The following is a 12,101-nucleotide window of genomic DNA, read 5'->3' on the forward strand; positions in this document are numbered from 1 at the left end:
TTGAGTTCTTCCCAGACGTAAACTCTTTTCTTATACACTGGAGAGATGGAGAGAGTGGTAGGCAGCATTCTTTCATACTTAACTCTCTTTCCATCACTTGTGAAATGTGTATTCACACTGCCCTCCACACTTTAGTAATAAATCTTGCATGGGCAGAAGGAGATTCCTATTGACTATTCTCTTCACTAGCTGCAGAGCCTTTTTTCAATTCTCAGGGCTGAACAACTGAACAGCACCAAGACATCCTGAGCATGGGTTTGGAGTCCTGCCACTTTGTGCTAGTGGCCATCAATCCCAAGATCCTTGTAACAACTGGTTGTACAACCTTGTCCCCCTTCTTTATGTGCAAACCTGAAATGAGTTAAAGTCAGTGAGCTATATGGCCAGGGTCCTGAAAGCCACTTACTTTTATATTCCACAGCCTTGGAGGTAGCAATGGAGGTGCACTTTGATGATGGTCTCCCTCTGCTTGCTAGGACTAGAAGTCACAGTTTAAGATTTCAACATGAATAGGGATATTTTCTACCTCAGGTACAAACAGCCTTTGACCCACCCTTCAATACATCAGAGAATTTGCTTTGTCTTTAAATTGCCTTTAATTTATTGTACTATTGCAAGCCAGATGTTCAGCTATCCCAGATAGTAGAGAAAATGGTATTTGAACTTGACAGATGAATTTCATCAGAGCTCTTGACCAGTTAGTTGGCAATCTATCTTTGAGCAAAGAGGGATAGCATTTCACTCTCATCTTGAAATTTCTGGATGCACATCCATTAAAAAATATCATACCTGGCATTCCTCAGGTCCCAAAGACTGATACAAAGAAAAAAAAACAAATGTGGCATATTTTTGCTATGTTGCCTCAGAAACCTAATGTGAATCCTAGCAAATTTCAGCACTGAAACTCTTCTCTGATGAGTTATAGGTTATGAATCACCCCCATTTTTCACTTTATCATTTCTAAGGATGTGACAGCATAGTTTCAAATTTCTTAAGCTCAAATGTCAGAATCTTAAGGCTGTGTTGGCTGTGACACCTCTATATGATAGTCAAGATTACACCCAGAATCTGAAAACTTCGCTCTGTAGTTCTGTGTGCAGATCGGGGTGCCCTTGGACAGTGAGCCAAGTACTTCTCTCAGGCAAGGTAATCAACTTCAAGATAACACAATGAATCTACAGAGGCAGGAGCCCAGACATTATGGAGTGTGGAGATTAGTGTAAAAGGTAGGCATTCATCAAATGACCACGGAAGTGAAGGTACAATTCCATTCTTAGCTGAAGTAAAACAGATACAGGAAAGGAATATGGCTTTTATGAAATGATATAATAAAGACTTCCCTGGTATCAGAGCAGGTATCCCTGGAGAAGGTCGCTGGAAACACCCTCCTTCAAAGAACATGTGGGAATTAACAAGGAGAGGAAGGATGTGCAGTGCAAGATTCTAAGCAGAGGGAGTAGCATGTGCAAAGGACCTGCAGTGGGAAACTATTAAAATGTCTTCATGTAACTGAAACAGACTCAACAGTAGCTGGCGATGCTGGTTCATCTGGAGGTGCTGGCAGATACAAAGGGGGAAAAGTCTGTCCAGCAGCATCTTAAGGATTTAGTACTTTGTCCCAAGAGCCAAGGAACAGCAGTGACAAACTCTAGTGAGAGGGCTGGGGATATAGCTCAGTTGGTAGAGTGCTTGCCTCATATGCACAAGGATCTCAGGTCAATCCCAGCACCACACACATTTAAAAAAAAAAAAAAAAAAAAACTCAAGTGAGAGATTTGGGTCTATGTGGCAAGAGAAGTCCCTCATGGGGTCTTGTATCCTTGCACAATTGGGGCACAGGTGTCTCCACTTTTCCGGAAGGGATTAGCAGAATGATGTCATTTTTAAAAAACTTCATTAACTTTGAATCCACTGAAAATCAGAGTTCCCAGCCTAATGGGATTGAGTTAATGTCTAACTGCAGAAGGCTGCCCCAGGTCATTGCTGTCACCGAATGGACATGCACCAGAGAAGGTGAGAGAATAGACCAGGGACAAGTCCCAGCTCTCCCACGTGGCAGCTCTGCATGACTCCTAGAAAGCATCATGGCCCTCTGGAGAGGGCAGAACAACAATATTCAACAAAGGTGCTCAATGACACCCAAAGGGCCTTCTGCCTGGCTCAGAGGAGCAAAGCTCACCAAATCACAGATGAAGAGGAACCTGGAGTGTTACCGAGATTGTGTGTGTGTGTGTGTGTGTGTGTGTGTGAGAGAGAGAGAGAGAGAGTAATCATTTAAATTAGTCTTTCTATAGCCATTCTGAACAGACTGTGATTCCTTTTAAATCTATTTTTATTCAAATCTAATTTGCATATGGTAAAATTTGCTGTTTTTAGGTGTATAGTCCTATGAATTTTGACATGTAGTTATGATTTTGTAGCTGCCACCCCAATCAAGATAGGGACTATTTCTGTCACCAGCTACTTCCTACTCAGTGACTTTCAGTTGCAGTCTGAGGAGGGGGGGGGCACAGAACACATTGGGAGAACCGGAGGGGTATAGAATTGGGATGATGCTTTCCCAATGTCCAGCAAATTTCCCTCATTATACCATTCCTTGAACTCCTACCACCAGCCTGAGGAGTCTCAACCCTTTGACTCAGGAAGATGCTGCTTTCATTTCCTAAATTAGATTTTTGTTTTTGGTTTAAGCACTGAGCTGCATCCCCAAACCTTATTTTGAAACAGGGTCTCACTAAGTTGCTTAGGACTGGCCTTGAACTTGGGATCCTCTTGCCTCAGCCTCTCAAGCAGCTGGTATTACAAACATGTGACACAATGCCCTGCCATCTCCTGCACATATTCGGGCAAGGACTTGTTTCTGGGTTTGTGTCCCCTCCCATTTTACCTTTGTTTTCTATGGTTGTTTACCATGCTCTGGAGAGTTGCTAACAAACTGAAAAAAGAAGCCAGGACTCACCCCAGGCCTTTCCTAGGGTTTCCTTTCTTCTAGAATTACATGTTAATTTCCACAGGACCACCTCTTAGGTGAAAATATGAGAATAAAGATGGGAGTCAAATCTTGGCAAAGAAACACACACACACACACACACACACACACACACACACACAATGGTGCTTGGGGTTTATATCATGATTTCCAAACAAATGCATTAAAAAGAGGACTCTTATTATAAGGGTGATGGTGCCCGAGGATTCAGATGTCCAGTATCTTTGTGGAAGGTGGAGTCCCTCTTCTCAGGGCAGGAGACTGGAGGGAGAAGGGAGAATTAGGGGGGCTGTTGAAAAGCCCATCTCTTCCTTACTGAGTGGGATGAACAATTCCCAAGGCAGGGTAAATTAGTAGTTGGGGATGACCCCAGAGGGGGATATGAAGAGAACAATATTAGAGATGCTGCCGTGGTTGGAAAATATAAAAAAGAAGATTTCTATAGCAGAATAATAATGGCTGTGAAATGTCGTGTGTGTGTGTGTGTGTGTGTGTGTGTGTGTGTGTATGATGGTGGTGGTGGGGATAGAACCCAGGGCCTTGTGCATGCAAGGCAAGCACTCTACCAACTAAGCTATCTCCCCAGCCCTGAAATTTCCTATTTTAACAGGAAATCTCTGAATCCTTGCACACCATCACCCTTATAATAACAGGTTGCAGGCAGAGGTTCAAGGAAACTCTGGCCTATAGCCTAAATGGCATAATGGTTACAGACCCCAACTTTGAATCCTAGTGCTTTTCTTTAGATCACTGAAGCCCTCTGCTGTCTGCTCCCCCACCCTAATTCACTTTGAGTGATCAGATCCCCAGGGTTCTTTTGTCTTTTGCAATCACACTTTCAAAACAGACTGAAAAGGATATTGATTCATTTAGAATCTGATGTTAAAACAATGTTTAGTTTTTCCTGGGAGAGGAAATGGACTGTTTGCCTACATTAGAACCTGCTGACCATGAATAAATGAAGGAAGGACTCACTTGATGCAAAAAGATAGTCCAGAAACCAGGCATTCATTCTGGAATAGGAAGAAAGAAGAACTGGGTATTGCCTGTATTACTTTATGTAGAAATGCCTGCATGCATCCAGGATATATTTTGGGAACTCCCCACCAAGTCAAGACCATGATAAAAATATGCTTTTATATTCTTTGCAATCTTGGTTTTCCTTGTTGATATAATGCACCCCTACTTAGCACAAGAATAATGGGAGGCCCCAAAAGTTAAAAGTTGGAGACTTCTATCACTTGGCCCTATCCATACCTTAATGTCACACACTAGGGCCCCCCTGAGTTCTGTCTGGGCTGGCACCAGTCTCTCCTTTGGTCCTTGAGCAAGTGGGAAGAACACTTTGGAGGTGTTCTGCCTTTCTCTCTGGTCTCCTTGGGAGGACAATGGAGGAGGCTCTCCATCCCTGTTTTTGACTGGTCATATTAACAGAGAGTACAGACTAGAGCCTTCTACGCTAGATTTTACAGCTACTTCTCACCCAACACAAATATCTCCCTCCTTAAGTTGTGATTGATACCCCAAATCCCACCATTGCTATTTCTCTAGGATGACAGCATCCCTTGTAAGTGACTGCATGTTGCCTTGAAAGAACACTTTATGCTTTCTACACAACCTTGGATTTGACACTTGAGATTCCAACACCAATTTATTTCTTTATTCACTTGCCCATCTGCTAATTCTTTGAGCATGGATAACAGTTATGGGGTACCCTTTATGTCCCAGAAACTGTGCTCACTTGCCTTGTCTACTCTTCATAGAAACCCAGTAAGGCAGCACCTCTACCACCCCATTTATAGCCTTAGAGGGGTTAGGTGGTACCCATAGCCATGTGACCACTAGATGTCAGGCTTAGATCAAATCCCCACTGTCATCCTCCCCTCAATTGTTAGACCTACTGAGTGCTTACAAGAGGAACTCCAGGGTTCTTATTATCATTGGATACATGTTTATAAGTCTAGAAGCAGCTGTTATCTTTGCAAATAATTGTGGACCCCAGGATGCTCTTGTTAAAACTCCTTCAACAGCCCATTTTTACTAAGGGCACCATTTATCTGCACTGCTTTGCCCCATTCATTGAGACTTATTAAACTCCTGAATAGAAGCATTGCTTAACTTGCTACCTTCACAGGGCACTGTATGTAGTAGCTTCCCCCTAGCACATGGCATAATAAAGCTGAATCTTAAATGGATACTGAGATACTAGATGTATAAAAACATTTGAATAATTGACTGAACTCAATTTTTCTCATTCCTGCCTTATAAAAACCTTCATGTCTATGCACATAAAATTTAGTCAGCTCTGTCATTCTAGGAAAAGGGTCCAAGAGATCTGTATCATAAAGACATTGTTTTTAATATCCAACATAAATGAGGAAGAATTAATAATGGCTGAGACCTTGGTAATAAGGAATGGTCACTTGAATTTGAGCCAAACACCCTTTCTGACTACTTTGGGTTTGAATACCTCAGAGAGCAGATAATGCCAACCATATTGCAGAAGGACACACCCCTGGGATTCTGGAGATGCCAAAGGAAGAATTTTCCTTTAATTCATCCCAACATATGATCCTATAATGTATTTGAAAACATATTAACATAAGTCATTGTGTATGAAGTTGTTATGGTTACAGAAAGACAAAATAAATAACTGTGCACATAAGATAACATGAACTCTTACATTGAAAATAACCTCCTCTGGAAAGATATTTGAAAGTCACTTGGCAGCATGGATGGTAGCGTGTAGACCATTCTTTAATGCATTTCATGGCATTTACATTGTTTGTGAGCCCCATTTAATGACATAAAACAAGGAGATGGGGGAAGAAAGGTGAAGAGAGACACAACCCTGTAATTTCTTTAATTTGTTTATTTTGTACAAGTATGATCATAAGCAAGGGTTTTGCCTGTGTTCTAGTTTAACTCCAATAAATAAATAACTATGTACAAATGTGCTGAGTTCACAAAACAGTAGAGAAAAACCTTTGCTTTACATATGATATACTCACACATGATACATTTTTGTCCCCAACCATCGAAGCATGATTCCATGCCTAGCTTAGTTCAACCAAAGACCTTCTTGACCCTGTGTGGCAATGTCTAGAGGTGTGTACCTAGTCTTTTCTACCAGAAAGCAAAGCTATACAATGAAAATTCCTCAGTTTCTTACAAATAAAGGGCCTGACTTGGCCTGCTACTTATTACTGACCCATATTTAATTTTCTAGAACTATTTTCCTCAAGTGACTGATAACCCCTTGCAGATATTGTTAAAATGCATTTCTCATGAACTAGGTGGGGTGGAGCCTAGAACTGTCACTATCTAAGGAGCTTCCATGGGAGGCCCAATTCTTGTCCCAAGACCACATTCCAATGGCTAGGGTTAGGAGGTCCCTCTGAAATGGGAGATATTCTCCAAGTGCCTCATAAGGTGAGACCCTAACTGGACATTGTTATGGTTTGGATATGAGGTGTCTTCACAATGCAGCGTTCATAGGTGAAATGATTGGATTGTGAGAGTTGTACTCTAATCAGTCCATACTAGTTTGAAAGGACTGGGTGGTAACTGGAGGCAGTTGAGTCCTGGCTGAAGGAGATGGGTGACTAGAAGTATACCCTGGAATGATGTGTCTTTCTGTGGCCCCTTCCATTTTTCTCTCTGCTTCCTGACCCCTCCAGAAGCTGAGCTGCTTTCCTCCACTGGACTTTTCCCCACCATGATGTTCTACCTCATCTTGAGCCCAGAGCAATGAAGTCAGCCATCTGTGAACTTAGACCTTCAAATACAGAGCCCCAAATAAAATTTCCCTCCTCTAATTTGTTCTTATCAGGTATCTTGGTCACAAGAACACAAAATTGACTAAAAAGGCATCACTCAGGCTCCATTTCCAAGCACCCAATCTCCCTAAAACCAGTACAGCTGCTTTTATTTTTTACAAGTATCAAGAGAAATTGAGAGTCAAATTAGCATCAAGCATGAGTCTTCTTAAACTATCCCTTGGGAGGTATTTCTCTCAATTTAAGGCAAGCATCTGAATTTTTTCCACACTGTCAAAAATTAATAACAATTATGATGATAACAACTACAATTCTGAAGAAAATGCCTAATTATCTTAACAACAATTACTATTTTTCAGTCCAAGTCAAATCAACAACAACAATGAAACTCAGGTTCACTTTTTATAAATGAAGATAAAAACTCCTTGGGTTGAATTTCTATGATAGTCCCATGATATTAATTTGATTATCGCCTCTCACTTTTTAACCTTTGTTAAAATTATTGTGCTCTGGAAGCCTAAAATTCTGGGATAATTATCAAAGCTGATGAAAAAGAAAATACTGCACCGTTTTGGGCTTTCTGTTTCATGTAGAATGTCTGCCTCCATGAACAGCTAACAGCAAAGAAGTAAGGCCAGAGAGAGGTAGGGAGGAAGAGAGAGAGGGGGAAAAAAAAGAAAGGAGGAGAAAAAGTAAGTGGGAAAGTCACATACACATAAAGTTTGTATTGGAGAAATACAGGTAGGGGGGAAAAGCAAAGGAATGGGGGAAAGTCTAAATATTTTAAAATAATAATAAATATACTGGTCCTCACTATCTCACAAGTCAGCCCCCAAGGCTACAAACCAGTAAGGCTCACCCTTCCTGTCCCCCATGGTAAGGTCCTGGGACACTTTGCAGTCTGTGTCTTGATGTAAATTTGCCATCTCTGCCCAGTTTTCCCAGTTTTACCCCTAGCATGCTGTCCAAGAGACTGGGGCTCCCCTTCTTCCAATCCTTTCCTGCCCAACTACAGTATGGGAGGATGGGGGAGGATCTTCTCCAGGTGTCAAACAAGCTAGGGTGCTTCTGGGTAGCCAAGGAGAAAGGCACAGGAAGGAGAAATAGGCACGCTAACACCCAGGTCCCTGGAGGGAGGGCCCTCAGAGTTTCTGCAGTGTCCGATCAGTTCTCACGCGCTGCAGCACCACCTCCTTGGCAGGTGAGCCGCACTTATACTCCAGTTCTGCTGGCGCAGCACCCTGCTTTTTGCGCAGGTGGCATAGGAGTGCCAAAAGCGCCACCACCAGAGACAGGCTTGCAATGGATGTGCCAATGAGCACGCCCGAATGCACAGGCCCAGCGGTTGGAGAACTTGAGGTGGAGTCCGGCGTCGGGCTGATTGGGAGCTCTCCGGAGCCATCTTCCTTGTCGTCAATGCTGGGCACCCTGGTAGCGTCACAGTCTGTGCCAACCGAGATGGCAAGATCGGAGTTGGGCCCACAGATGCACTCATAGCTGCCCGGGAGGTTGCGGCATTCATAAGGACAATATTCATTGTCGCACTCATCTATGTCAGTGCACATGAAACCGTCGTCCAGGATGTAGCCTTCTGGGCACTGGCAACTGTCTGGGGTGTTGGGGTCACAGTCTGCGGGGCATGCAGTCTCATTGCAGAACATTTGGCACCTGTGTGGGTCTTGGGGGTTGGGTGCGAAGCCCTCAGCACAAATGCAACGGTACGCCGTTTGATTCACCGGCTGACACTGGTACTCGCAGTTAGCTGTGAAACACGGGTCCAGGAGCTCCACGCATTCGCCGTCTACCAGTTCATAGCCAGGATAGCATTGGCACTCAAAGCCACCCTTCGTGTTGACACACTGTTGCGGGCACAGATTTGGGACCATCATACAATCGTCCACGTCCTCGCACCGGTGCTGGTCCGCGGCCAGTTGGTAGCCAGTCTCGCACATACACACATAGGAGCCCGGCACTTCGGAGTTGTTAACGCAGAAGTGCTCACATAGATAGTTGCACGACTGCACTGTGGGTGCTGCGCAGGAGCGCTCGTCTGCCTGCAGAACGGCGTCACCTGGGCAGAGGCAGCTGGGCGTCACAGCGCTCCGGTTGCACGCGTGCTCACAGCCTCCATTCTCCACGTTGCAGTCCCAGGCACCCGGCGCCTCCCGAACCCAGCGCGCCTCTACAGCTCCAGGAGGCACCATGCACATCAGCTCCAAGCCTAGTTTGTCCACCACAGCGGAGGTGCCCGCTGGCAGTGCCTGAAAGTCCCTGCCGTGGGCCCCAAACGGGGTGCTGTAGGTGCTTGGGACATGAACAGCAACAGCGGCGCTGGGGTCCACCGCCAAGGGTCTGCAGGACGCTGCAAAGGGGAACTCACAGAGGAAGCCGTCGGCCTCCTGGTTGCACTGTTGCTCCTCCCAGACCGGTTCTCCAGGCGCTGAGGCTGCCACTGCCGTGACAGTGACGCACAGCTGGCCGCAGAGGGGCGCCCCAACACGGTCAAGCCGCGCCCACCTGCTATAGCTGGTGCGATTGTCTCCTGTAACCCACTGGAAGCCGCGTAGGGGCCCGAGTTGCTCCGGGTCGACGCAGCCCTGATGGAGCACCAAACCGATCCAAATACGCGGGCCGACGCTCTCATCGTCACTCAGTAGCAGGGAGATGACATCGGCAGCCACAGAGGAGCGCACGGTCATCAGATGTCCTCGCAGGCGTTCGCAGGCCTGTTTGGCAGCAAAGAAGGTCACGGGGCCCGGGAAAATCGCGAAACAATCGTGCTCGACGCACTGACTGCTACTGAGCAGAGGCTCTGCTGGTGTGGGAAGCCCCAGGCCCGCCGGGGCCAACACACTCAGAAGGAAGACCCCTAGCATGCTGTCCAAGGGTGTTGCGTGCAGGCGCCCGGGGAAAGTGCGGACCTTGGGAAGGGGCTAGGACCTGGCCGTGGGTGGGGAGAGGCACCGGACGCTGCTGGCGACGGCCGCTAGCTTGGGTCCCAGCTCAGACGCTTCTCACAGCGGCGCTCAGCCCCGGGGAGGCAGTCTCTGACATACTGGTCGGCTGAGGCCCGAGTTTATAAATGCGCGGCCCTCCCTCCCTGGACGTTCGGGAAAAGGAAGGAAGTGCTTGGTGGGAAGGGCTGGTTTGCATTCTCGGATTACTGGGTTCTCCGGACGCCTTGCGCCCGCCCTCGCGCCTGGGATCACCTCGCTGGGATGAGTAAACCCGGCAGTCAGCTTAGGGAAGTCCTGGGGCGGGGCTGACAGGGGCGGGCGCCTAGGAAGAACAGCACTCCTGTCAGCAAGACAACAGGTCCCGCCCCGACCACTCGCCACCGCACCCTCCTCCCGCCCGGTGCACTCCCTCCTTAAACTCTTGATCTGGATCCTCTTTTCTAAGCCCCCCCACCCCAAATGTTAATACCGATTTCAAGGAAATCCTGGATTGCGGGGACTCTGGGAACAAGAAATGAGGGAAAAGAGAGTTTTGAAAGGAGTGTAGAGTGTGGATGGTGCCTAACACCTGCAGAATTCTTGGCAGAGTGCCCGGCATAAAGAGGACATTTGACCGAGGGTGGGAAGCATGGATTTCCACAAAGAGTCGATTGCTAGAAAGGACAACTATACCCAACACCAGGGCGCCTGGTCCCAGAGGACAGTGGATTTGGCTGGGGGCTACTACCGGGCGAAGCGGAGTAGAGTGACTTAACAACAGCACCCCCAACGTCCCACTTCTCCTAGCTCACAACTAGCCAGGGACTCGCTAGTTCCTGGGTATGTGTTGCCAAGGTCTGACCCCATCTCTTACTGTGGGAAAGTCACACGAACACTGTCAGGGCTCTGAAATTCTATCAGAAGTGGTGCAGGCGAATTCCCAAAGAGTCCTGAGGGGGCGGGCTTGTAGGGAAACGCGTTAGTCTAGTCTGTTTTCCTCCAGCTTCACCGGGTAGGGAGGTGGCAGAGGGGGGAGTCCATCTCGAATCCCTAAGGAAGTTGGCAGGAAGCTCCCGAAAGGAGGCGCTGTGGGCTCCAATTGGATACCATTTGGGTCTCTTTAGGAGCTTTCAATTTCTTCAAGAAGCCCAGCTGATGAGTCGCTTGTAAATACCACTTGTTCTGCAAAGGACATCACAGAGGGGCTGGCCTGTGGATGCGCAGGGTACGGAGAGTTGGGAGGAGGGAATGGGACTCCGTCACTTTCGACCTTATCCGCTTATTCACTTAGGAAGAATGAGGAGGGGTGGGTCCAAAACCCAGCAGAGAGTTGCAAACTTTTTAAAACACACCCTACGCCAACTCTTCGCAATGGCACTCCCAACCAAGCACCAGAAGGCGGCGCTGTTGAACTCTGAACAAAGCCAAAGAAGTTGGAGGGCCCCACAGTTGCCCCGCTAAAAAACAGTTAAAGAGTGTGAGGAACTCGAAGGCCTCGCCCTGGAGTAAGAAACTCGGCTCCGGGAGACTCTTTTTGGATTCTGTGACTTACTTGTGGGTCTTCCTTCCCTGGTCAAGTACAGACTGGACTTTAAAAGGGAGACTGTGGCATCCTCAGACTACTTACCCACAGTGACCAGCGGGAGTGCACACTATAAAAAATGAAAGGAAGCAGGTGTGCTGGTCCCTCCCTCTCTTCTCCATTGCCATGGGAATTTAGATCTGGGACTTGCAGAGCCTTTTAATATCCCACTGAGGGGTGTCCTGTCAAAACTGCCCCTGCTCATCAGTAAGGAAACCAGAGAAGTACCCATGGGTCCTGAGATCTGAAGCTCAGCTGCACCTCCCCTGGAGGTGCGCTCTGAGAAGAGGGGGGGAAAAAGACTCTGAAATGAAGAGTAGGGCAGTCCCCTGTGGGATATGGGAGCATTCTGATATGGGTTGGAACCCCCTCGAGGTACTGTTGAAAGTTCTCCAAAAGTGAGAAGAATTCCTTGTGTGGATGAGGGACAGGGTCAGCTACGAAATCTACTGAGCACAGGGCAGGTTATAAATGCCTGAGCCCTTATGCTGTTCTCAAGAATTTCAAGAATACAACAATATAGCACTAAACCAAGATGGTGCCCTTCTGAGAGAGACATTCCTCCTTGAATGGAAATCTTTCTGAGCCTGTCAGCACCAAAAGGAGCTAAGGAACATTTGAAGATCAGGTCTCATGCCACACCTGACTGGTTTGAATCTTGGAGGGGTCTTTGCTGATTTACCAACACCATCTTTGATTTGGCATCCTTTTAAGGTCTCCTTGATCCCATTATTAATTCTTGAAATGGTAAAGAAAAAAAAATGGGAAGTGCATGAGTAGCCCCAGTTACTGAGTCCATTAAGACCTCAATGATG

The 12,101-nt window shown here is 46.8% G+C and overlaps 1 protein-coding gene across 1 annotated transcript; it reads right to left on the reverse strand.

The window, feature by feature from the left end:
* Positions 1-7,211: 7,211 nt before the first annotated feature.
* Positions 7,212-10,310, reverse strand: THBD (thrombomodulin). The gene has a single exon (XM_081292679.1). The coding sequence runs from the start codon at positions 9,642-9,644 to the stop codon at positions 7,911-7,913; it is 1,734 nt and encodes a 577-aa protein (XP_081148805.1). The 5' UTR covers positions 9,645-10,310; the 3' UTR covers positions 7,212-7,910.
* Between the last annotated feature and the right edge of the window lie 1,791 nt (positions 10,311-12,101).

This window comes from Spermophilus citellus (assembly GCF_964194105.1).
Source record: "Spermophilus citellus genome assembly, chromosome: 4".
Classification (NCBI taxonomy): domain Eukaryota; kingdom Metazoa; phylum Chordata; class Mammalia; order Rodentia; family Sciuridae; genus Spermophilus; species Spermophilus citellus.

Bases quoted from the DNA above. Each gene is read 5' to 3' on its own strand.
- THBD (XM_081292679.1), bottom strand. From the start codon at position 9,644: ATGCTAGGGGTCTTCCTTCTGAGTGTGTTGGCCCCGGCGGGCCTGGGG.